Source organism: Echinops telfairi, unplaced genomic scaffold (genome assembly GCF_000313985.2).
Source record: "Echinops telfairi isolate 266 unplaced genomic scaffold, ASM31398v2 ScPeMD7_7400;HRSCAF=8409, whole genome shotgun sequence".
NCBI classification, from domain to species: Eukaryota; Metazoa; Chordata; class Mammalia; order Afrosoricida; family Tenrecidae; genus Echinops; species Echinops telfairi.
This window is the reverse complement of record NW_022111300.1, coordinates 6,989,957-7,015,491: the sequence shown is the minus strand read 5'-3', so window position 1 is coordinate 7,015,491 and position 25,535 is coordinate 6,989,957. Positions and strand designations below refer to the sequence as shown.

At 41.3% G+C, this 25,535-nt stretch overlaps 1 protein-coding gene across 5 annotated transcripts in view; it reads right to left on the bottom strand.

Moving 5' to 3' along the window:
* Positions 1 to 25,535, bottom strand: part of GREB1L (GREB1 like retinoic acid receptor coactivator) — a 343,344-nt gene that overhangs the window by 98,296 nt on the left and 219,513 nt on the right. For all 5 annotated transcript variants that reach the window (XM_045296084.1, XM_045296083.1, XM_045296086.1 and 2 more), the window contains 5 exons: positions 25,041 to 25,226; positions 17,013 to 17,339; positions 15,823 to 15,951; positions 15,122 to 15,256; positions 12,574 to 12,771 (listed from right to left, as the gene is read on the bottom strand). In XM_045296084.1, coding sequence (XP_045152019.1) covers positions 12,574 to 12,771; positions 15,122 to 15,256; positions 15,823 to 15,951; positions 17,013 to 17,339; positions 25,041 to 25,226 — 975 coding nt within the window. The remainder of the gene's footprint in view (positions 1 to 12,573; positions 12,772 to 15,121; positions 15,257 to 15,822; positions 15,952 to 17,012; positions 17,340 to 25,040; positions 25,227 to 25,535) is intronic.

The following is a 25,535-nucleotide window of genomic DNA, read 5'->3' as shown; positions in this document are numbered from 1 at the left end:
CAAGGGCTCAAGTAGAAAGGAAATGTTTTGAAAAGGATGATGGCAACATATGTACAAATGTACTCGACACACTGGATGTACAGATTGTTATAAGAGCCCCCAATAAAATGATTTTAAAAAAAGACAACCCTAGAACGTCTTCTGATCTCAGAAAGCAAGAATGTCTTCTGATCCCAGAAAGCAAGAAAGTACATGAAAAAGGAAGGATGGGGCATGTTAAGAAAAAGAGTTCCCCTAAGAAACTCCCAATGGCCCAAACTGGAATAATTTAAGCAATAAAATAAATGATCATAATGTTGGAAATAATTCATGAAACAAGGTGTAACTATTTGGCCTTCCCCCATCCAGAGTGAAACAAAAGTGAAAAAGTGAAAGATGTATGGAAGCAATCTGAACATAATGGAATGTCAACTCTAGCTTCCACAACTGTGCAGAATGAGATGGTGCCTAGCTAGCACAGCTGACTAGTCTGGAAAGGATTAAGATGAGAGATCCTAGGCAGAGTGGGAAGAAAATGTGGAACAAACACTAATAAAAAAAGATCAGGCTTACTGGTCTCATAGAGAACCCCTGATGCTGTAGCCTTTGTTTTTGTTGGCAGGTGTGGTCCGAGTTGGTTCTGGTCCCTAACAACGCCATGTATGACAGGAGGAGGCACTAAAGCCTTAAGTCACCTTGCACCTTTGAAGCTACCACTGTGGCTCAGCTTTCAGCCCAACTATGCACAGGCCTATAAGGTGAACAACAATAATCTGTGAGGTATGCACAGCTTAGAACAGGGGTCAGCAAACTTTTGAAGTGCAATAAAAATTATCTGAGAGACTATAAATATATTTTTACAAACAAATGAAATCACCATTATCTGAATAATATCCTTTAAAATTTTCTATTTTAATTCAGAGCCACAAGTCCCTACTGAAAGAGCCAAATAAAACTCCTAGCCTAGAACAATCCACCATAAGAGATCAAAGGACAACATTTGCCCAGGGATAACGCTTTGAAGACAGGGAGGGATGGTAATCACAGGGAGGGAGTGGGGGGTGGGGAGTGCGCTTATCTGGTAGAGAGTGCAATCAAGTCATAAATCAAGATGTGTATGAAGTGTTGAAAGGAAAACCAATTTGTTCTGTAAATTTTCAAATCAAAATAAAAGTTGGGAAAAAAAACAACTAAAAAAACCCCATGAAATGAAATAAAATAAAATATTCATAAACCCACATTCAAACAAACTGTACATTCTGTATAATTCTATCAATCTCCACAGTGACCAAGAGGCAGTTGCTCAACCAGAACAAGGGATACTATCTGATTTAAAATCAGGAAAAGTGCTCATCAGGGTTATATCCTTTCACCATTAATTATTCAGTGTGTATGCTGAGAATATACCGTTTTTACTCGAGTATAAGCCGAGTTTTCTGGCACATCTTTAATGCCGTTTTTGTGGTAAAACTAGGTGCCTTGGCCGATATTCAGGTCGGTTATACTCGAGTATATACACAGTAACCTGAGAAGCTTAACTACATGACAAAGAACACGGCTCAGGATCGGAGGAATGTGCGGATGACACAACCTTGCTTGCTGAAAGAAAGGTAGAGTTGAAAAACTCTGAGGGTGAAAATCAAGGACTGAAGCCCTCAGTTATTGTGAATTATAACTCAACATAAAATAAAAATTCTCACAACTGGGTCAACAGCTAATATCATGATCAACACAGAAAATAGTGAAGTTGTCAAAGATTTCATTTTACTTCGATTCACCATCCATGGATTGGATTGAACACTCACGGAAGTGGCCGCCGAGATGAAATGATTTATTGCATTAGGCACATAGGCTGCACAGGACCTCTTTAAAGTGTTGAAGAGAAAGGATGTTACTTTGAGCACCAAGGTGTGCCCAACCCAAGACATGGTATTTTCATTCCCCTCACATGCACATGGAAGTGGGACACTGAAGAAGGAAGACTGAGGAAGAACTGATGCATCTGAACTAAGGGGCATGATCAGCTGCCAGAAAAACAAGTAAGTCCTGTCTTGCAGGTGCCGGAATGCTCCTGAGAAGCAAGGAGGGGGAGACTTCATCTCACGTACTTTGGATATGTTATCAAGAGAGACTAGTCCCTGGAGAAGGACATCAGGCGTGGTAAAGTAGAAGGGCAGTGAAAAAGGAAGATCCTCAATGGGATGGACTGAGGGCGCAAACAGGGTAACTGTGAGGACAGCAGTGTTTCATTCTGTTGTACTTAGTTTAGGGTCACTATGAGTCGGAACTGACTTGACAGCATCGAACAACAACAGGTCAAAAGTACACATACCTGTGCTATTTCTCAAATCACACTGAGATCTAATCCACACGCAATTCCCACATTTATAGTGTACAAACTGACTGCCATTGAATCAATATGTGTATTAGCAGCCCTATAGCACAGAGTAAAACTGCCCCATAAGGTTTCCAAGGTTGTAACTTTATGGAAGTGATATGTGTCTCCTGTGGGGCAGCTAATGGATTCAAACTACTGAACTTTTGGTGAGCAGTCAAACCCTTTAACCACTGTGCCACTGGGGTTCCTTTATACTGTGCAACAGACTGATTTATAGTGTACAAATCAATGGCTTTTTAATATAGTCTGAGTTATACAGCCATCACTGCAATCAGTTTTAGAACGTTTCATCACCTCCAAAAGAAACTATACTCCTTAACCATCATCCCTGAATTCTCCACTACCCTGACTCCAACCCTAAGCAACCACTAATCTACTTTCTGTCTTTATATATTCGCCTATTATGGACATTTAATATAATGGAATCATACACTATTTGGTCTGTGTGATTGGCTTCTTTCACTTGAAATAATGTTTTCAAGTTTTATTCATATTCTAGCACGTATCAGTACTAAATTTCTTCTTAATATCAAATTAATGTTCCACTGCATGCATATACCACAATTATGTGCTTATCCACTATCAATTGATGGTGTTTTGAATTGTTTCTACTTTTTAGCTATTACAAATAATGCTGCCATGCATATTTATATACAAATTTTGTGTGAGCAGGTGTTTTCATTTGTCTCCCATCAAACCTAGATGGATAATTTCTAGTTCATGTGGTAACTCTATATTTAACTGTTCGAGGAATTGTCAGACTGCTTTCAGAACAGCTACGCCATTTTATGTTCCCATCAACAGTGTATGAGATTCCAGTTTCTCCACGTCCTCGGGGGAACTACATGTCCTTTTTATGATAATCATCCTAGTGCAGTCGGTCAGTTCTTCCCAAACTGACCTACAGAATCAATGGACTATCAAAATTCCTGCTGACTTCTTTGCATAAATTGACAAGCTGACCCTGGCAACCCAAGGGACTAGACGGTCAATACTGAAAAAGAACAATGTTGGAGGACTCCTACTTTCCAATTGCAAACGTTAGAGAAAGGCTACAGTAATCAATGTGGTAAGGCACTGACCTAAGGACAAAGAGATCAATAGAATAGATTTGCTTAACCCAGGACTCCTTTCATGGGAACAGAGGGGAGAAATCACATCCTCTCAGACCATTTCCCTGAAGCCTTAAAAGGGAAGCAGATATTTTTCTACCATTTAGGGGCATCAAGGAGTCTCTTAATAGCACAAAGGCTTATATGCTCAGCTGCTAACTGGAAGGTTGGAAGTTCCAGTCAGCCCAGAAGTACCTGGAAAGGAAGGCTTGTAGAACTACTTATAGAAAATGAGGCATAAAAGCCATATGGTGGCACAGTTCTTCTCCGACACCCATGGGATCATGATTGGAGGTGAAGGGAGAACAAAATCAAGGGCATCAAAGGGCAGTAAAACCAAGAGCACATATGCCAAGTCTACAACACCAACAGGGACCAGTATCAAAGGCGACAAAGGTGAAAAGTCCGAAGGAGAAGCCAGAACCCATGACAAGAAGGAGATTGGTTTGAATATCAAGTGAAAGTGAAATGACCAGGGCAATCTAAAATGTCCAGGTATAATTAAAAATGGACTCCTCTTTAATTATCATCACTATCACACATCTCAATGTCCTGTTACAACATTTCCTATTTGTTTGGAGAGAACCAAGTATTCTGATCAGTAGGTTTTTATTCTTTGATTTTGTAAAAATAAGAACTTCTTTTAATTTCTAAATTTTTATTCCCATCTGATTTTTCTTGTTCTTTTCATTAAGAAGATATCCTAAAGAGAAACAAAACTGGTCTGAGTTTTAGCTGTTTGTATTAGTCTGGGTACTTTAGAGAAGCAAATCCAAAGCAACTCATGTATAAGAGAGAGTTTTATATAAAGGTTAAGTGTGCACCAAGAAAACATCCCAACCCAGTGCTGCCCAAGCCACAAGTCCAACATTAACCCATATGTTCAACACCAGTCCACAAAGTCCTCCTCCATATCACAAAACAGACGCAATGACGCTGACTGCAGGAGGAAAGTGGAGTCAGTGAATGTGTAAGCATCTCAGAGCTGGCAGGGGTCTCCACACGGCTGCTCCAGCACCCAGGGCTGCATCAGGGTAGGTCCATGTGGCTTCTCCCTCAGGGATGTCTTGTAGGAAGTGAGCCTTGACAGCTAAAGCAGGGAACTGGCTAAGGCAAGCTGTACCCTGGTCCGACCATCACAAAGCAAGAGACCCGAGAACTCGAAAGGCGAGGTTCACTGAACCATTTATCCCGCCGCCCTTCAATTAACCCCACATGTGTTTATCGGCCAGGATGGCACAACAAACTAACTAGCTCACTGTTTATCTTCTCTATGGATCAAATTAAAATTTCCAAAGCACTTGGTACACACAAACATCCTAAGGTTTTGAACATCCAGAAAATATTATATCGTCAGAGTATATCAAGTTTTTAAATAGTAGTCTAGCTATGACTATTCCTTTACCCTGGAAACCTCTTTTTAGCAATTAAATAACCTGGGAATTGAGACAGCTGGTTTAAAACCTTGCTAGTAACTTCTTTCTGTGTCTACCGTGTTAATAACCCCTTTGTCTTCTAGAAGCCAGTTGGCTCCATTTGTCCTCCCAATGGGACAGAATTCTTGAATCTGGGTTTGGTGAGATTTGTCTATCAGGGTATATACACTTCTGCACTGTTTGGTTGGGTCAAGGAGAGGAACAGCACAAAACTACCCAAGAACAAGATTCTAAAAACACAGACAGCCCAGTGCCCTGTGTCACTTATATACACCCCTGATGTACTCACATGGAGGCCTCTCCATTTATGGCCTAGACAGATTTCTGAAACATATTTATAACCAAATTTGGTCCTGACAGAAGACAATCAAATCTTGAATATTAATTTCATCACTTCCTTTTGAAAACATCTACGTTAAAACTCAAGGTAGCAACGAGAGAAGCGATTATGGCATGAGGTTTATGAGGATGAGGAGAGCATGGTGTCCAGAGCCAAGGTAGGAGGGTCAGGAGAGCAGACCAGAAACTATACAGATAAGTATCCCACTCAGTTTCTGGATTTGGAAGTAAGAAGTTTTTTAATCTAAAACTTTAGGGTGTTTTTGGAAGGTCTGCAGGGAGGGGAAACGTAGGCAGCACGGTCATTTGCTAGGAGACAATGATGTCAGAAGTTTGAATGAATGAAATGGAGTCTGAAAAAGCAATGGAAGAGAAAACTAAAGAACCATTAAAGAATTTATTAGGGCACCAATTGGAAAGGCTGATTCTTTTTCTCCTCTAGTATTTAATATCGAAATATGTAGGAAGGGGCCCTCTGGTCTGAAATTGGTACTATCTGAATACAAGACTCTGGAATCCAACAGGGTCCAGAATATGCCCACAGACGAAGCTGCTACAGAGTCATGGAGGTAAAGGTGTTTGAGGATGAGGAGCTTACAGCACAAAAGCTCTTCGAAAGCCCATGGAAAAGCTCAATCATCTTCTAAGTCCATGTTTGTATGAACTTTTTGAAGCCCTCTTGTATTGAGAAGCTCGGATACTGGTTGAGTCCTGCACCTGGATACTGAAGTCACTTGGGATGGTGGCAAAAAAGATTGAATCAGTTGCCAACACCTTCTACAAAGCAGAGGTAAGCATCAGGCAGCTAACTACTTAGTGGGAGGCTAATGACTGACCATAGGTGTTTGTTCAGTTACATTTCTACAAAGGAATCTCTGATGTGTCTCTTTTTATATCTCAGGGCACAGTGGGTTCCCAGAACTTTCTGCCTTGGGTTCCCTGCTTTCTTTGTCACTGTACACGAAGCACAGTTTTTTGTGTAAAATTTAGACGACAGAAAAAGATAGGTATAATGTGGATGAGATCAAGAAAATACATTTCTAAAAGTGAAAATCTTGTCCTCTTTTTGCTTCCCTTCCTAATCTACTGTTGTTGCTACTTGCTGCCAAGTCATCTCTGATTCATGGTGACGTTCTGTACAATGCTACTTAGTTCTGTTCTATCATTATGACTCTTGTATGTTGTGGCTACTGTGTTCAACTTTCATCCCAGGGGCTCGTCTTCTGTTGCAATTTCTTGGTTACTTTCTGAAAGTTCACTAGACCATTTTCTCTGATCTGTTTTAGTTTGGAAGTGCCACTGAAAACCATCCACCTAATGTCGGGGGTTTAAATGGAGAGAAAATGTTTTGAGAAATGATGTACAAATGCGCTTTACACAATGGATGTGTGTATGGATTGGGATAACAGTTGTATGAGCCCCTAATAAAATGTTAAAAAAAAAAAAAAGAAAGCAGATGTTACAAATTCCAGGATGATATACAAAAAAAAAAAAAAAATTAAAAAAAGAAGAAAAAAAAGAGCTGTAAGAAACCCCAATAAAATTATTTATGTTAAAAAAGAAAGAAAAAAGAAAAGAAAACCATCCACCATGGGTGACCCTGCTGGTATTTGAAATGCTGGTGGCATAATTTCCATCATCACAGCAACACACAAATCACCACAATATGATGAACTTGACCGATGGCCAGTGGTACTAATCTCTACCATTTCCAGAAAACTTTCTTATGTTTATTTAGATAGAGTAATCTATATTTCTATAACTGAGATGTCTCACTGGTTCTTTTGTAATCATGTATGTGTTCAAGTGTCAATTCTGTGTCATTTCCTTGAGTATGATATCAAACACTCTTGATTTGGCACTGCCAAATCTGCTTGGATCCCCTCCTCCCTGCAGGCTCCCACCTACACATTTTAAAAGAAAAGCAAGCAAGCAACCAACCAAAAATTAAACCAAGCCCACAGCCACAGATTCTGGCTCATAGCAACCCTTCATAGAGTTTCTGAGACTGTCCATCTTTAGGGGAAAAAGATAGCTTTGTCTTTTTCCCTGTGAAGTGGATACTAGTTTTGAACTGTTAAGTTTGGGGTAATTAGCAGCCCAATGCTTATCCTACAGCACTACTGGAGAAAAATGGGTTCACTCTTAAATATCACTCTCTGTCTTCCCTTTGAAAATAGATTCTAACTGAAAACTCAACAAACATTTGGCGTCTGCTGTGCCATAAGCAAGACAACATATTCCTTGCCTATTTTGTATTTCATCAAGGAGGCAGATCAGTAACTACAACACTGTCAGTTGTGTGATATTATTGTTATTCACTTCCTACTGTCGTCCTACACACCTGGAACTGAAAGTGATTTTCATTAGATTGTACCAATATCATAGTATTCTAAATTCTAGAATTTAGGGATCTCCTCAATTAGAAGAATTACAGTACAACTTATCTAATTAGAGTGAAAGCATTTCCTTCAGTCTAAAAATTCCTTTGCTATTCTCCACCAATTACTCCTGCAATTACAAATCTACTTTGGGCAAATTTGAAAATGTTTAACCCATTGCAAGGATTCTTTAAAAAGTATCATTTCAGCCTTCAAGTTTGTTCCATAATGTTTCCCTGTCCTTTCTTAAAATTTAAAATGTGTTTGAGCTTCACTTTAGTGTTGGGTTTTCAACAACGGGATGGTTTCTCTTTTCACCTTGTGCATTTGAACTACATGAACTGCCGAGGACGTACCCTTTCTGATGCCCCGACTGCCTCTCTCTGGCTGGCGCTTTTCCTGGCCCTCTGGCTGCCGAAGCACTTGCTTCAGGGAAGGCACAGGGAACCAGGAAATGGGGGACTTGGCTCTCAGCACTCTCTCTGCCCCTTTGTTTCCTCCAACTCTCTGACCCAACAGGATGTCAGGCCTGAGTGGAGCACTACATGAGACCCAGGCATTATAAATATATTTTTATAAAAGGTCCTGCCCCAAGGTGCTAACCTCTGTAACCTTAAGCAACAACCCAAGATATCCTTGTTAAGAAGAAATGAGGAAAACTGGCATGGTGATTTCTTGAAAACCCTGTTTTAATAACTATGATTGTAAAGATTCATTCCAGGAGATAATCTATGGCTGACGATGCTCTCTGCCCTAGACCTTTCTTTTTCCCTTCACCCCTCTTATCGACTGGGATGTGCTTAAAAAATAATGAAGGCACTAAATATTAAAATACGTAAATGTTTGTACATGAGTCGTTACTTGATGGAACACTACACACCCATTAAGAATGTTTACAAATCTTTTAATGACTTGGAAAAATATTCACTCTATAACGTCCAATGAAAAACAAAGCAGAGAGGAAAGCCTGGAACAGGCAGCATTTCTTTTTGAATAGTAAATTATTTTTTTATTTTTATTTATTTATTTTCACCTTTCTTTAATCTGCTCTCTAATGGTAAATTATTTTATTATTATTTTTTAATCATTTTATTAGGGGCTCATACAACTCTTATCACAATCCATACATATATCCATTGTGTAAAGCGCATTTGTACATTCATTGCCCTCATCATTCTCAAAACATTTCCTCTCCACTTAAGCCCCCGGCTTTAGGTCCTCATTTTTCCCCTCCCTCCCTGCTCCCCACTCCCTCATGAGCCCTTGATAATTTATAAATTGTTATTTTGTCATATCTTGCACTGTCCGACGTCTCCCATCACCCACTTTTCGGTTGTCCGTCCCCCAGGAAGGAGGTCACATATAGTTCCTTATAATAGGTTCCCTCTTTCCAACCCACTCTCCCTCTACCCTCCCAGTATCGCCACTCACACCACTGGTCCTGAAGGGATCATCCTCCCTGGATTCCCTGTGTTTCCAGTTCCTATCTGTACCAGTGTACATCCTCTGGTCTAGGCAGACTTGCAAGGCAGAATTCGTGTCATGATAGTGGGAGCGGGGAGGAAACATTTAGGAACTAGAGGAGAGTTGTATTTTTCATCTTTGCTACATCGCACCCTGACTGGCTCATCTCCTCCCCGAGACCCCTCTGCAAGGGGATCTCCAGTGGCCAACTAATGGGCTTTGGGTCTCCACTCCGCACTCCCCCCATCATTCACTATGGTAACATTTTTTGGAACAGGCAGCATTAAGCCATTTGTTAACAACCCAACTTGAACAGTGGTTATCCTTGGAAAGTGAGGTTATACATATTTAGATGTTTTTTTCTTCCTTTTGTTTTTAAAAGTAAAGACTACATGCTGTTTTTTCTCTATGTTCAAAGTGGAAAACATTACTTTTAAATGCATACAAGTCATTGTTTTTGTAGTGTCTTATTGCAAAAATTGCAGTATATATGCCAAAGCCAGATGTGGCTAATTTAAAAACACACTTAGCCTTGAATGTTTCTACCACTGATTTTTCCAGATTCTAATCTCATGTAACTAATCAAATTCTGGTACTTTTCTGAGGGTTGTTAATCTTAAAATACTAACTTCAGAAAAATCTGAGAGCACCTGTCATAAACAAAGTTTTGAATTTAGTAGGGAAGATTAAGGTACAGGCTTCCAAGAGGTTATTTCAGGAAAAGGCACTGCAGAAAGTACAACTGCTGACCTGGATGATTTCATCACTTCAAACAGGTGCTACGATGTGTTTGCTCAAGCACGATTTAGGATATCAGATCACAAACTCAGGAAGCCCACACCTACCAACTGTTCTAATTAAAGTGCCTCTAAGAGAAGGCACTCCTGATGGAAATGGGCAATGCAAGAGAAATCCTAAAAACTTGCTTACTGTTGGTGGGACCAAAGCTCGTCTGTTACTCACACTGAAGGGAAGCAAAAAACAAACAAACACATGAACTGCCAGTGGCGGAGGGAGCCTGGAGTTCACTCTGAACTCTGAGAGCTGTGAGAAAAGGCATTTGACCTCAAGGACTGATCACCAATAAATCAGTAATTCCAACAGGTCATTTTGTAACTTGCCATTCAGATTTTTAGAGGTTAATAAAAGAGTCTGCTCTGCTACCTCAAATTTGGGACCCTATCGACTTGGAAAAGACTACTTGTATGAGTCACCAAGTGAGGTTAAAGGCAAACCCACAACCATCCAACTTGACACTCACAGCAACTTCTAGGACAGGGTAGAACTACCCCATAGGAGTTCTGAGGCATAAGTCTTTATGGATGCACACTATACTACATCTTTCTACTGGCACAGTAGTTGGAGGGTTCGAACCGACAACCCTTTGGTTAGCTTAGCACCTGAGTGCTTTAACCACTGAGTCAATCCATTATCAGTCAGCTCAGGACCTATGAAACGAACAATGACAGATTTCTTACAAAGCATTGCTACTTGTATGGCCAGCAACACTCGCATCACCTGGGAGCTTGTTAGGAATGCAGACAGAAGAGGAATCTGCATTTTAACGAGATCTCTAGGTGACCTGTAAGTGTGCTGAAGTTCCAGGATCACTGAATGACAGGTTGCAATGGCAACCACACTGAAAGCGCTTCTGAATGTTCCTGCTCTTTGACTGTGTGTTTGTATGTTTTTCCCCCTCGTAGGAGCCCTGGTGGTATAATGGTTAAAGTGCTTGCCTGCTCACTGAATGCTCCACGGGAGAATGATGTGGTGGTCTGCTTCCCTAAAGAATACAGCATTCTCAGGAGCAGTAGTGGGAGCAGTGTTATCATGAGGGTAGGTGGATGGTAGGAGTGGGGGTGGGATGAGGAGAAAAAGAGAACCCATCACAAGGCTGAATATATAGCCCACCCCCCAGGGGGACGAATAACATAAATGTGGGTAAAGGGAGACCACGGACAGCGTAAGACATGAAATAACAACAATATAATTGATCAAGGATTCACGAGGGTCAGGGAGGGAGAGGGGAAAAAAAGGAGCTGATACCAAGGGCTCAAGTAGAAAGAAAATGTTTTGGAAATGTTAATGGCAACATATGTACAAGTGTGTTTAATACAATTGAATGATGGATTTTCAAAGATTTTTAAGAGCCCCCATTAAAATAATCAATAATAATAAAAAAAGAATACAATGTTGGAAACCTATGGGGCAGTGCTACTCTGTCTTATAGGACCACTATGCATTTACATTGACTCATTGGCAGTGGGTTTGGTTTTGCTTTGGTAAGATACTGGCAAACTTGGTATTTATAATTTCCCTTTAAAACCTAGTACTACACAGGTACAGATAGGAACTGGAAACACAGGGAATCTAGGACAGATGACCCCTTCAGGACCAGTGGTGAGAGTGCCGCGATCCCGGGAGGGTGGAGGGAAAATGGGGCAGAAAGGGGGAACCGATGACAAGGATCTACATATAACCCCCTCCCTGGGGGACAGACAACAGAAAAGTGGGTGAAGGGAAACGTTGGACAGTGTAAGATATGACAAAACAATAATAATTTATAAATTATCAAGGGTTCATGGGGGTGGCAGGGAGGGAGGAGCTGATACCAGGCCTCAAGTAGAAAGCAAATGTTTTGAGGATGATGGCAACAAATGTACAAATGTGTTTGACACAATGGATGTATGTATAGATTATAATAAGAATTGTATGAGCCCCAATAAAATGATTTTTTTAAAAACTAGTTGACAAACAAATAAATAAAACCTAGTTGACAAAGTAAGCATTTTTCTTCTATCTCAATTTTCTAAATTCTTTACAACTTCTTGAAAAGCGACAGCAAATTTTATTTTTGAAAGAGGTAGCATTTATCAGAGACTTCTAAAGTTTTTGCTCCTTACTTTTTAATCTTTTCTGGGAAAAGTTGTTTTCCTCTATACTTATTCTCTTTAAGTCATTAGAAGGAATTCCAACATTGTGTGTTTTTTTTAAAATCAGGTTTTTCACTGTTCCCACGAGGGGTGATGGCTTGGTTGAAATTGTGCTGGTGGTATGCTAAATGTCTAAGAATCCACTTCCCAGTATATTACCCGAGCACATACTTGTTTAGAAGGTTCAGGTGGTGTGGGTCCCATTATCCCACTCAGGGATTTCTGGCCTTGAGAGAATTTCTCTCATAAATAAATGACTAGATTCCAGTCCATTTATTAACTGAGTAATCATATCAGAGACACAGTATTGGACAAGCATGCACATTAATTTAACCTTGATCTTGGAGGGGAAAAGGTCAGAGTACTTTGAGGGAATCCTTTCCTATAAAATCTGAAGCAACATTTAAGGTGTTACTCTAATTTTTTTATTTTTATAAACAAGGAATCTTAAGTAATCTGTAAACATTTGGTTCAAGTAAAACAAAGAAGCAAGGTGTATCTAAGGCTGGATCTATGTAGGGTCCATCTTACCTGATTGTCGAATCCGTTGAAGAGTTTGCTGGACCAGAACCTCCGATCTTGGGACAATGATGATGAAGTCCACTTTGCTGAAGTGCCCGAGGTCTAGGCTCTGGCTGCCGCTGTCTGCGATTGCACACACCTGAGATAATAGTTTTCTGGCAACTGTAAGCTGTGGTTGATAAATTTGGAAGGTTTCATTATCTAAATCTAAAAAGAAAAAATCACAGGAACAAGGTTAATTTACTTCAGTGATGACCACTTTAATCCATATGGACACACACACACTCTATCACTTAGACCCACATTTTATTCTCATTCTTTATTACGTTTTATTTCTTTATTTACTTGACCCTAGTCATGGCATCTTATTTTTTATTTATTTGCTTCCAACAGTTTTATTGGCACATAATTTACATATCACACAATTCAAAAGTTCACTTGTTCAATCATATCAAGGTGCGTTGAATAGTCACCACCACATCAATCTTAAGATCATTCCCCCCATCCCTAGCCCTTACTGGATAAATAACCATTAACATGAGTTGTGCAATCATAATCTATTACGTTTTAATAAGTTTGCTAATTTCCCTGCAACTTGGGTGAATGGATGTGCTCAGAGGTGGATGCGGCAATTTTTGCAAGTGTATGATTTCAAGTTGATTGCCTCATAAATCACTAATTCAACTCCCTAACCCCCTGTCCAGAAAAGGGGGAATCAGACTACATTTTGGTGGTTAGAGTCAGGTTTCATCTCTAGAATAGGGAGGGGAGAGTTTCCGGTTTCCATTAGGAATAGCTGCAGAGGTCAGGTGCAGTGTCCCTTTGAGCTTTTCTGATGGTAACACAGTGAACATTTCCTCACCAGCCAGGCAGTTGCAACATGGTCTGAAATTCTCCTCACTGTGACTGTACAGCTTAGGGCATGGAGACATGACCTCACCTTTCTTTCCACTCCTGAAAAGATGCTCATGCCCTGGCTGGTCTAAGTGGTTTGGGACAACTCCCGTGCTGATGCTGAACAATTTGAACAGCCCTGACACTTGACAGCCATTTGGCTACTCCATAGGTGACATGTTAGGATACACTGCTCAGATACTCTAGGCCTGCCAGTAGCTTTTTACGACAAGTAACTAACCAAGTAGTTCATCTCATACGTGAGTATGCATAAATACACACACCCTCCCCACACACAATGAAAGAGACCAGCCGACTGGGTTCAAACACCTAAGCAGGCAATACTCAGTAATTGTTTAAAGGTCTTATCAGAAACATGAGGCAATGAAGTTGAATCACAAGGGCCAAAGAAACCAGTTCTAATGAGTATATTCTAAAATCAAACAGCAACGCAACAAGGCAGAGATATTCACAATACTCCAGCTTCAGGTGGTCTCCCTACTAGTTAAAAGAACTCATGGGAACAGATTAAAGCAGCTCAGATTAGTCCTGGACCTGCAATGACTACCCATTAAGTCTATCTTTAGAGAGTCTGTCTGCCATTTCCTTTACTCCATGGGTAGGGGACTAACACAAATGAGGGCATAATTTGAGATTCATAAAACTCAAATTTCATAAAATTATTTTATTTAATGAATTTTGAAGATTTAGGAGGCATAAAAATACCTTATATTGGGCATCGTGAAGTCTAAAAGTACTAGAATTGCAAAACTCTTAATAATTATTAAAAACAATGAATAGAACGACATTTTAGATCATCTGGATGTTAACTTTATTACCAACTACTATCCAGAAGTTAAAAAAAAAGTATCGCTCCGGTACTTGCATTTATTTCAATGAGCTAATGTCAAGCAACCTTTCCCTTTCTGGCCTGAAGCAGTCCTAATACAAAAAGCAGGCATTCCTATCAGGTGAAGGCCAAATGGCTGTCAGCAGGGGCTTACATGGATCTGTTTCCTATCAACCCGTTCTCCTGTTTCTCCCACCCCCCATCCTTTCTTATGCTGTCTTTACCAACCAGTGAAGTGAGGGTGGAAACTGAACCCAAAGTAATCCAGCCTGATTAGATGACTCCTCATCCTTCCCCTCCCTGGTCCTGTGTTCCCCTGAAACTTGTGGGGCAGCTGATGTGCTGGCTTGCTGCTCTCTAACACGAAGGTCTAGCTACCCCTGATATCTATGTGTTTAACAAGACAGAGCACCAAGGAAGACAGAGGGAGCCAGGAGCCCCACACAGCTTGAAGACTAGATGGTTTCAAGCAGTTCCTGCGGCCCTTAAACCTTCACTAACAACTCTGCATAGAACTGGTGTTTTATGGGATGTACACTGAGAACCACAGAATCTTTCAAATAAAAAACAAAAAACAAACACGACAGAGAAATTGTTAAAATCTTGTACTTTGTTTTTTAATTCTGTGGGACATTAACTAAGAACAAGGCCTTTGATCTAGGCCACTAAAGATAAGGCATTTCTCATTGAGTCAGATCTATTGTAGGAGATGAGAAGTCTGTCAGGATCTCCAAGCCCTCAGAATGACTTGGCTTCCATAATTCCTCTCCTAGGCCTGGCTCCCCTCTCGCTCTTAGTTTGAGGCAACGTTACCCAGGTTTTGCGTGGGGATCATAGCAGCAGCCTCCTGAGGGGACACACATTCATTAAGGTCTCCGTTGAATGGGGTAACCACACTGTCTCCCCTTCTTTGTTGCATTTTTTCTAGCAGTTTGTCGAGGTCATCACCTATTACAAAATAAAGTCGAGACAAGGAGATTACAAGGAATGGCATGGCCTTATCATTTGCACCTGTCTCAAAGGCCTGCAACCCAGCTGCTGAGTTCACATTAGGATCTGGGAATCAGCCAGTTTTCAGGGTTATTTCTCCAGAGGCTTCATCATAGCTAGCGCTAACCTTGTCCTTTTCCTGCATACAGTTTACATGCTTCTCCACACTTTCATTCCTCCTGACCTTCAGTCTTTAAAGCAGGCGGGTCAGGACTACACAGACTCCTCTGGACAAGTTAGGACACTGAGTCTGAAGGAGACCGAGACTCACTCATGGTCACACAATAAATCAGTGACTGAGCCAAGGCTTGTGACACTGGTGCTAGTTTGTCTGTCTAGGGACCATGCTGTTGCCTTTTGTGGTGTCGGTAACAAAATATTTAAGATCAAATTTCCTTTCCAGATGAAAGGAAACCAGCTGGCAAGTTTAAGCTCCACAAGCATCTCCTTGATGGCTGAGATTTAAATCCATAAAATCATGTAGGGAGAGGCTGGCAGTGTTGCCGTATCTCACAACCACTCACCTAATGACGTGTTTTTGAAATGCGACGCCAGGAAACTGACCTTTCCTGTGATGAGCTCATAGCTAATTTCTTTCAAAAACTCACTCGTGGTGAGCATGCTCTCTGCCAGCGCTCTTGACTGATGCTGACCTGGGGAACAGCAGGGAGAAGAGATGACACAGCAACGGAAGGGAAAAGTTAATCGCACCAAGGTTCACGAGAATATTCTTCATATTTGCAAAAACTGGTAACAACCAAAGAACTTAATTACAGGGACTCGGGAAAGAATATTTCGGTTTGCCAAAAGAGAGCAAGTGACTATTTGAGATGACAGTTTTCAGAAACAGGGAAGAGGTGTAATTCAGGTGGACAAGGGAAAAATGATAAACTGTATGTTTGTCACTGTGAAAATATATGCAAGCATGTGGATAACGCCATAGGGAGGCCTAGGAAAATTCCAAAGTTATATGATTATCTGTCTTAAAAATATAACCCGTTATTAAGTATTTTTCACAAGCTACAATGAAAGGCTAAGTGATGTGCTCCTCTTGCTGATGACCCTCTCTGGAAGGTTTATGTGGCAAGAGACAGGTGGCAGGCAGGTTTCCCCCACGTGAGGGGGCTCAGCCACTGTGGTAGAACAGGCGTGAGGGATTCACTACCGACAGGAGAGAAGCACAACTTAGTCTGTAGGGCTCCTCAGAAAGGTGCCTGTACCTTCCTGGTAGAACACCAGCAAACGAAAACAAAACAACAACAAACACATTTTGTAATTATCAATTGAGGTAGTTTTTTTTAGTGTCAGTGTTTACCTACACTCTTCAGTGAGGAGGTGGGAATACATGAGCTAAGTTTTTGGCAAACTTGATGAACTGGGCTTAGGCCACCTGTAGCACTGGCTTTATCACATGCTAGAGTGGTAACATTTCCAAAACCTTGTAAGGACAGAAGTTACATGAGACAAGAATATCTGTTACCAGGGTGAGCTTTGAAATAATGCTCCCCTAACCAGCTGACAGGACAGAAGCCCAACTAAGGGCCGACAAACACCAGATGGGAGGTGGAAAGGAAAAGTTAAAATTAGAAGGAAGAATCCAAATTGAAGCAATTAACCAGCGATTACATGGATGTCTGAGACACTCAGGTAATCCAATGAATATGTTTCAAACGGACAGATGATGGAAGGAATGAATTGCCATAAAATTACTCACCTAATACTACCACACAAAACTCATTTCCTCTGATTTTTGATGCACAAATTGCCACAACATAATCTGGCAGCCTTTGATAGTGTCTCATTTCACTGAGAGTCCTCAGCGTCTCTGAAATGCCCTCTGCCAAAGAGTTCTGGGTCACAATCACATGTACCATGTCTTGGGACACGCTGGCAATCAATCGGGCAAGCCAGGGGAGTTGTCCTGGAGACACAGGAATACACTGGGCACCCATCTGCAGGGCTCTCTCTCTCAGAGTAAATTCCTGCATCGCTTTCAGCATAATCTGCTCAAATTCTTCCCGGAGAGGTATCTGATCAGGACCTAGATCGAAGAGAATCACAGCTTGAGTTAAAAACAAAAAACGAAATCACAGCTAGGCACATGGGCGGGCACACACACACACACACACACACACACACACACACACACGCACAGTTTTATCTAAGCCATTTTTTCCACCTACTAGATAAGCTCTAGTTTTCTGTAAAGCTTCCAAGTTTCGAGCCTTACTAACTTCCATTGAGAATTACCTTTTCTCTGCTTTCACTGCTTTAATAACAAGTACCCAAAAAAGTGTCTGTTCTTGGTACCTTTAAGGGACATGAGTGCCCAGTCAACACATGTGTCAGCTATCCAAAAGGTTCGAGGTTTCAGTCCTCCCAGGGGCCCCTGGGAAGAACGACCACACAGCATTTGAAATGGCCATTCATCACCTGGTGATTATTTCCCGAAACTCGGCCTCTGAAAATTCCTGGGATACCAGTTCGAAGCTGACCCACGTGTGGTACTGCCATGTGTCAGAATAGACTCAAAGGCCATTAAAAACACAAAACAAAACAAATTGATAGAGGATCAATATAAAGGCATACATTGGGAGTGGGCCCATTGCAGGTGGTGTGTTTCTAGGCCTGTTAGACGTGGCAGTGTGGAAATGTTCATGACTGATCAAATGGACTCATTTTATTTTTATTCACCTCTCATTTTATTCATAGGTATTGTGAAAAAATATTTTAATGTCTTGCCTTTAAGTCTTTTTGAGAATATTGCCCAAAGGAACATTAAGTTTAATTACTTTTCACTCCCAATTTATTTTCTAGGCAGCCTCACACTTTGCCCTGATGGAGAATGTTCTCATCATCTAGCTAGTCCCCAGCATCCAAGGCTCTTAATGGCATTTGGCCCTCTTCCACAATCATGATTATAACTAAGCTTATAGGGGTGACTTGCGGCCCCTGGGATTAAGGGAACTTGGCTTTTCTTACTCTCTTTAGAACCTCAACCTGTCTTAGATTAAAACACGTCAGTCAATATTCGAAATCCAAGTGACACAAAGAAACGAAGATTCTGACTTTAGCTGAAATTGACAGCAGTGAGACTATGTTCACTCCCTCTATTCAGAGTGACTTCTTTTGCTATGTGACCCTGAGACTGAAAATGCAGGCTGCTGTAAACAGACACAGACTCCTCAGTATCTGGTCTGAGATCAAGCAATGGCTCACAGCCCAGGACTAAATGCTCCTTATGACAATGGTCAGGGATAAGGGACTGGGCTTCTGTAGGGAAAGGAACACCATGAGTACCTCCTCTAACAGGGACCCAAGTGGTCTCCCTAGATCACATCCCTGGGAAAGAATGAAAACAAGGGACTTCATAACATTCTGTGTATGTTGGGTGAGGGTTGAGGGGTTGGGCAAGAAAGGTCAAATAAAATATTATAACTTTAAAAACAAACCATTTGAATTAGATAAAAGATTTTTCCAGGATTGGTTGGGGGGGGGGGGCAGGAGGAGGTAGAAGACTCTAATTCTCCTTAAAAAAACAAACCCGTTTTATTGGGTCATAATCCAAATTACCATACAATTCAATAGTTCAATCATATGAGACTGGAATTCTTATTGGCAACTTTTTTTCCCTCTTGCATTCATGGAAATGGCAAGAACACTGTCATGTTTATATTTTGTCTATGTTTCCAACGTCCTCCCCAGTCATTTGCTAGGGCAAGACAGATGCCTTCTCATCACCTTGAACCACCAGGAATTCTGATTTCATTTAGCTTCATCAAATTAGCATCATGGTTACTGGTTACTGGATACGTATGTCTCAGTAGTGCACTTAAAGTGGATTCGTCTGTACCTTCTGTACTAGATGAGGGAAAAATAGTATTCCCAGGGCATGACAGCTCTAAAGCATGTGACCCTGTCTCTAATGCCTTCTCACAAACTCAAGACTCACTCTCATCGAATCAATTCGACTCAACTCCAGAGGACAGAGTAGAACTGCCTCTTTGGGTTTCTGAAGCTGTAAATCCTTATAGGATTAGAAAGACTCATTTTCTCCAGTGGAGCACTAGTAAGTTCAAACTGCTAACCTTGTGGTTAGCAGCCCAACATGTAACCCACTATGCTATCAGCTTCCTCCAATTCCTTACTACTTCTCAAAAAACAACCCGAGGCTTACAGGGTTGCTTACTAGGTGTGTCCCAAAGACCTACCCCAAACCACTATTGATTAACATGTTCTACTAAGCAGGATAATTAACTCCAAATATAAAGGCATTCTCTGAAAGTAAAATTATAATTATGTTCATAACACTCTGTCATCTTGAAACTCACTTTTGTAAAGTTCGACTGATTTAATTCCAAATCAACAGCGCCTCCCACACGGCGCCCCCACCCTCCCCAAAAGCCAGATCTACTGTCACCAAGTTAATTCGAACTCATAGGGAGGAATAAAGAAAAAGAGAAAAAGGAATCAAAGTTTAAGTAGATTATGAGACTTAAGAATAAAATGTCCTGTTTCCAATCACCTCCTATCATTTCGTCATCTCAGCTTTTACGCTAAATTGCAGGAGCTTTTGCTCCACTTTTTAGAAGCTTGATAATAGCAATTTCATCCTCCCCCAAGTCCTAATCTCCAGTAATTCAGCTGAGGCCAGGCATTAGCTTTGATAGCTTTTCTGATAAAGCTATCTTACTCAGAGTAGGCAAGGTTGCAACAGACTCAGGAGCCTCCAAGAATTCCTAGATTTGCTGATTTCATTATCTGATTCAAAATATTTTCAGATTGTGAAATAACTGAGGGTTTTGGTGGTTTTTTTTAAGTGACTATGGTGGAAAAGCCAGTTCTTCTTTGAGAATCTTGCCCTTCTCCAGGTCACTGAATCACCAAAGTGTTAAACTGGATGCCTGCACGCACGCACGCATGTGGACTCCCCCTCATGGGGACCCATGAGTGTCAAAGCAAAGCTGAGCTCCATGGAGGTTTCCTTTACCTTTATTGTGAAGTGGGTCAAGGCCGACCAAGCAAATCAGTATCCCCTTCAACACTTGGGACCTTCTGCCTCCAGCCATTGATTACAATCCCCAAAATGTCCTATTCTATCCCACTTCCTAGGTTCCCCTTCCAGTCTTCCTCCTTTCCTAACCCTTCCGAACTTTCTTTGGGCAGACGCTGTCCTTTTGATCTCAAATGGTTGACGATTCTAAGGAGTGCTTGCTTCCCTAGTGTTATTATTCATCTCATAGAGAGGTCTATTGTTTGGCTAGGAGCCCTGTGGCACAGTGGGTTAAACATTGAACAGTGGTTTGAGCCCACTAGCTGCTCAGAGGGAGAAAGATGAGGCTGTCAGCTTCCGTAAAGATTTATAGCCTCAGAAACTCTACCCTGCCCTTTAGGGTTGCTGTTATCAGGACAGACTCAATTGTAACGGGTTCATTATTTTGACTGAAAATTGAGCCATGGGATTGAGTTGAGTTCCAAGTCTGGAGGGTGACTAAAGTCCATAGCCTGAAGGGTTTCTACTAGTCTCTAACCAACCAGTAACCCTGGCCTTTTTTATGATTTTGAGTTGTGTTTCACATTTTTCTACCACTCTATTCCGGCCCATCTAATGTGAACCCTTCAGAATAGTCAACAGTGGTAGTCAGGCATCATCTTGTTCTTCTGGTTCGGGGGCTGAGGTTCGAGCGGTTGACTGTTTCCACCCATCTGTACTTTTCTCCACTCTTCCTTGTTCAGCACTGGAGGAGAGACCAATGGCTGCATCTCAGATGGCCACTTACCAACTGCTAAGACCCCTGTCAGTCACCATGGACCAAAGAGAGAGAGAGAGCATTGTTTTTGTGGACTATGTTATACCTATTGACCTTGTGTCCCCTTACCCTCTGGGATTGAGCTCCCAGGCCCAGTGACTCATCCTTCGAGGTGTTTGCTTATGACTAGGAAATTTTCATAACTCTGTTCCCTGTATGTTTTAGTCCATTTATGGATATATTTGCAGGACAGATAAATACAGAGGGTTTTTTTAAAAGTTCGTGGGAAAATTCCATTATCTTTTCATTCCATCTTTCCACAAACTTACAAAAAACCCACCTTTTTTATTGTGCAGTGGGCGAAGGTTTACAGAGCAGATGATCAGTTTTCCACTCAACAATTCTTACATTTTGTTTCAGTTCATCCTTCTCAATTGCTTCAATGTACTTCCTCAGTGCTTCTATTCCTTCTTCTTTTCTTACTCCCTCTGAATTTTATCCTGGAGTACGTGCTTGATTATTCCACTACTCCACAAACTTTTCTAAACGTCCTCATCTATACTGGATGCCTCCTCATACAATCGGACCCTTCTCAGATACCTACGTTCTTCTTCCCGCAGCTGCTCAGCTGCGAGTGTGTGCGTCACTCCTAGTTTATTGCTGTGACTGACCATGTAGGACTGCATATCTAACAGTATTCACAGTCTTGCACTCTCAGATTTGTCCTTTGCCTCCGTCACTTTGTGTTAACTGCTCCCCCTCATAACTGCCTCCCCTTAAGTTAAAATGTATCTACCCTCTAGCTCAGGGGTCCACAAACTTTTTAAACAGGGGGCCAGTTCACTGTCCCTCAGACTGGTTGGAGGGCCGGACTATAGTTTAAAAAAAAAACTATGAACAAATTCCTATGCACACTGCACATATCTTATTTTGAAGTAAAAAACAAAATGGAGCAAAAACACCCGGCGGCCTGGATAAATGTCCTCAGAGGGCTGCATGTGGCCCGAGGGCTGTAGTTTGAGGACCCCTGCGTCTAGTTAGTGATTTACGCACCCTCCCCTACCCACTCTTGGTAAAATATCAAAGAATATTTCTTTTTGTGTGAAAACGTTTTCTTGACTTGTTTTCATAGTGGTCTCATACAATATTTGTCCTTTTGTGATTGATTTCACTCGACACAGTGCCCTTTAGGTTCATTCGTATTATGAGGCATATTGCAGATTCGCTGTTACTCTGTAAAGCTGTGTAGCATTCCAGTGTGTGTACTTACTACAGTTTTTCTAGTTTTTAAACATTCATTTTTCCATCGATGGGCATTGAAGTGAGCTTTTTTTGCTACTGTGAAGAGTGTTGCAGGGAATATGGGTGTGTATTCCAAAGGGTTTTAAATGGCTGATTAAAAAAATACAGGCAGTGAGTTATTTAATTGTGCCAGCCTGGCCGATAATCACATGTGGGGCTAATTGAAAGGCGGAGGGATAAATGGGTGGTGAGCCTCGCCTTTCTAGTTCTCGGGTCTCTTGTTTTGTGATGGTTGCACCGGGTGCAGCTGCCTTAGCAGTTCCCTGCTTCAGCTTGCAAGATTGACTTCCTACAAGACATCCCCAAGGAGAAGCCGCATGGACCTATCCCGATGCAGCCCTGGGTGCTGGAGCAGCCGTGTGGAGACCCCTTGCTAGTGCTGAGATGCTTATTCGTTCACTGACTCAGCTTTCCTCCTGCAGTTGGCATCATTGCCTCTGTTTTGTGCGGTGGAGAACTTTGTGGTCTGGTAATGGGTTAATGTTGGACTTGTGGGCTTGGGCAGCATTGGGTTGGGATGTTTTCGTGATGCACACTTTCTTTACATAAAACTCTCTTATAAATGAGTTGCTGTGGATTTGTTTCTCTAAAGTACCTAGACTATTACAGGCAGTCTTTGAGCTACAAATGTCCAACTCCTGGACAGTTCCTACTTGCCCTTTAACATTATGTAAATTTGCCCTAATTTTGAAACAAATGAACCAACCCCTACTCACAACAAATTCATCGCAATCACTTTCACTTGCTGCAAATGCAGTTTTTAAATAACTGAAAAGGATTCTAACCTTTTCTTACACCAAGGCTAAATAAGAACAGACATATCTACAGATCTGACTTAAAGACACAAGTAGGAAGGGATCTCATTTGTAACCCAGGGCTGTCTGCAAACTATTAGGCCTTTCTTCCAAAGGGCCTCTGGGTGGAATAGAACTGTCAGTTAGCAGCCAAGTGTGTGCACTGTTTATACCACACAGAGACCCATTCCACTGAAGCGTTAGATATGTCCTCTCAGAAATTTGGATTTATTTTTTTTTAATGTCCCTAATCTATAATGTATGTGAAAATATTTCCTTTACCTTCTTCAAAATCTCTGCAATTAAAAATACAATTTTTAAAAAGAACTGTTATTGTTTTGAAGAAGGTAACAGAAGAGTTAGTTGTTGGGATGTGCAGAAGTCCCGATAAAAAAAATAGCTATTGTAATTGCACATGACATTTATTGCTTGATTGGGACTAAAACTCAGAAGTTTTGTCCTGCAGAAGGACCCTGAAGAACTAGCTAGGGATTTCTGTGTAAAGATGAACGCGTCTAATAATTTAAGGGAAAGCATTTTGTTCTGACCACTTGGTTCATTTCATTAACGTAGGCTTTTAAAGGTGTTGTGAAGATTGAAGAAAAAATTTTTTTCTGTACTGAGTGGCTTGGGTTGTTTAGAAAAATGCCAATTCTGAATACATCTAGCGGTGGATTTTTATCTTAGAACACTGTCCACAGTCTAATTTCATTACATAGCAATTAAAATCGTATGTGGCATCATATGAGATGTAGACTCAGGTTATTTTTATTATTTCATTACCTACTACTAAGGATGGTCAGTACATCCCAGATGCTTCGTACAAGTGGCTCATGGGAAATCTGAAGCCTTTAAAGTTTCCAAGGCCCACCTGAGCAGGCCTTTTGGTTCTCATGGCACTATGCAGGCTGCCTGAGGTTGTTCACTGATACTCCAAAACAGGATCTGGCCTGGTGAACTCGGCCAGGTCTGTTTTTCTTTCTTTTTCTAATGGTTTAATATGAAAGCATTTTATATCAAACAAAGTCATGAGAGTGCCTATAAAGTTTTGATATGTGTCCTTCTATCTTAAACATTGTGCTAAGTAAACCAAAGAGCTGAATTCCTGGAGGGAGTTGGTAATTGGGCTGCAAATCCTACTGCAGTTTGCAAAATAAAAGACATTGCCATGTAAATGCTGCCACACCAATAAGAGTGCTCTCAGGGCACCTGCATACACCCACTGTGGGGCTCAGGATGAGATCTCAAATAGAGGAAGTGCAGGGTTCATGACCTACATACCCCCTTACTCAGAGAACTTTCCTGGGAGGAAAACATGATGACATTACAACAGAAAAGGGGAATTAGTTGGAAAAGCAAGATGAAAAAAAATTGGATGTAGGGACAGCAGAGAAGTAAACTCAAAAGACCAAGCGGAAAACTGGGAGTTCACTGCTAAGGAAATGTTCTGTTTGCATCCCAAATGTAGCTGTGTTTTCAGAGGAGTGACTTGGCCAGCACCACCCCACGAGAAGGTGCGCATGGCTCGCACAGCCTTTTAAGGTTCTGCCTGAATTGATTGCTTTAGGGAGCTTAGGAACATTTCAAGACTGGACACTAGGTGGAGCAATTAATCTCTTGTAGGGTTGGAAAAAGCAACCAGAGTAGTAAGAAAGACAGGGTCTGAGAGAAATGAAAAGGTAAGATAGGCAGGTGATTGAAATGGAGAAGTGTAAGAAAGGAAAAGGAGAAGTCATAGAGATATGGCGCTGAAGAAAATGAATGGTGGGAGATAAAGAAGGAAGAGACAGAGGGCAGGCAGATGAATATGAGAAAACAGGGAGGGAAAGGGGGGAAAGCATGTGCTCAGAAAGACTGGCAATAATCACAGTCAGATGTTTGTCAAGCCCAGCTTACCCAGGCGCACAAGATACTGGATAGTCAGGAGGATCATGTTTTCCACGCTCAGGAGTTGGCTGCCAGTCAATCCTAATTGTTCCAAATCTTTATTTTCCACCTGTGGAATCTTGTAGCAGTTCACCAGCAGAGGACTCACAACAATGTCACCAACATTTCCATAGAAATAGGGTAAAGTGCCATAGCCTGCCCAAGAGAAGAAGAGGTGGATAAGGGCCTCGAACGAGCTCCAGTTTCATGTCCAACCCGCAGGGTTTCTCAGCCAGTACACAAAGAGGCTTACAAAACGAGAAAATTAAAATAATTTATAAATTATCAAGGGTACACGAGGGTGGGAGGGGAAAGAAGAGGAGCTGATACCAAAGGCTCAAGTAGAAAAAAATGTTTTGGACATGATGACGGCAACATATGTACAAATGTGCTTGATACAATTGATATATGGATTGCTATAAGAGCTGTAAGAGCCCCCCCAAAAATGATTTATTAAAAAAATTG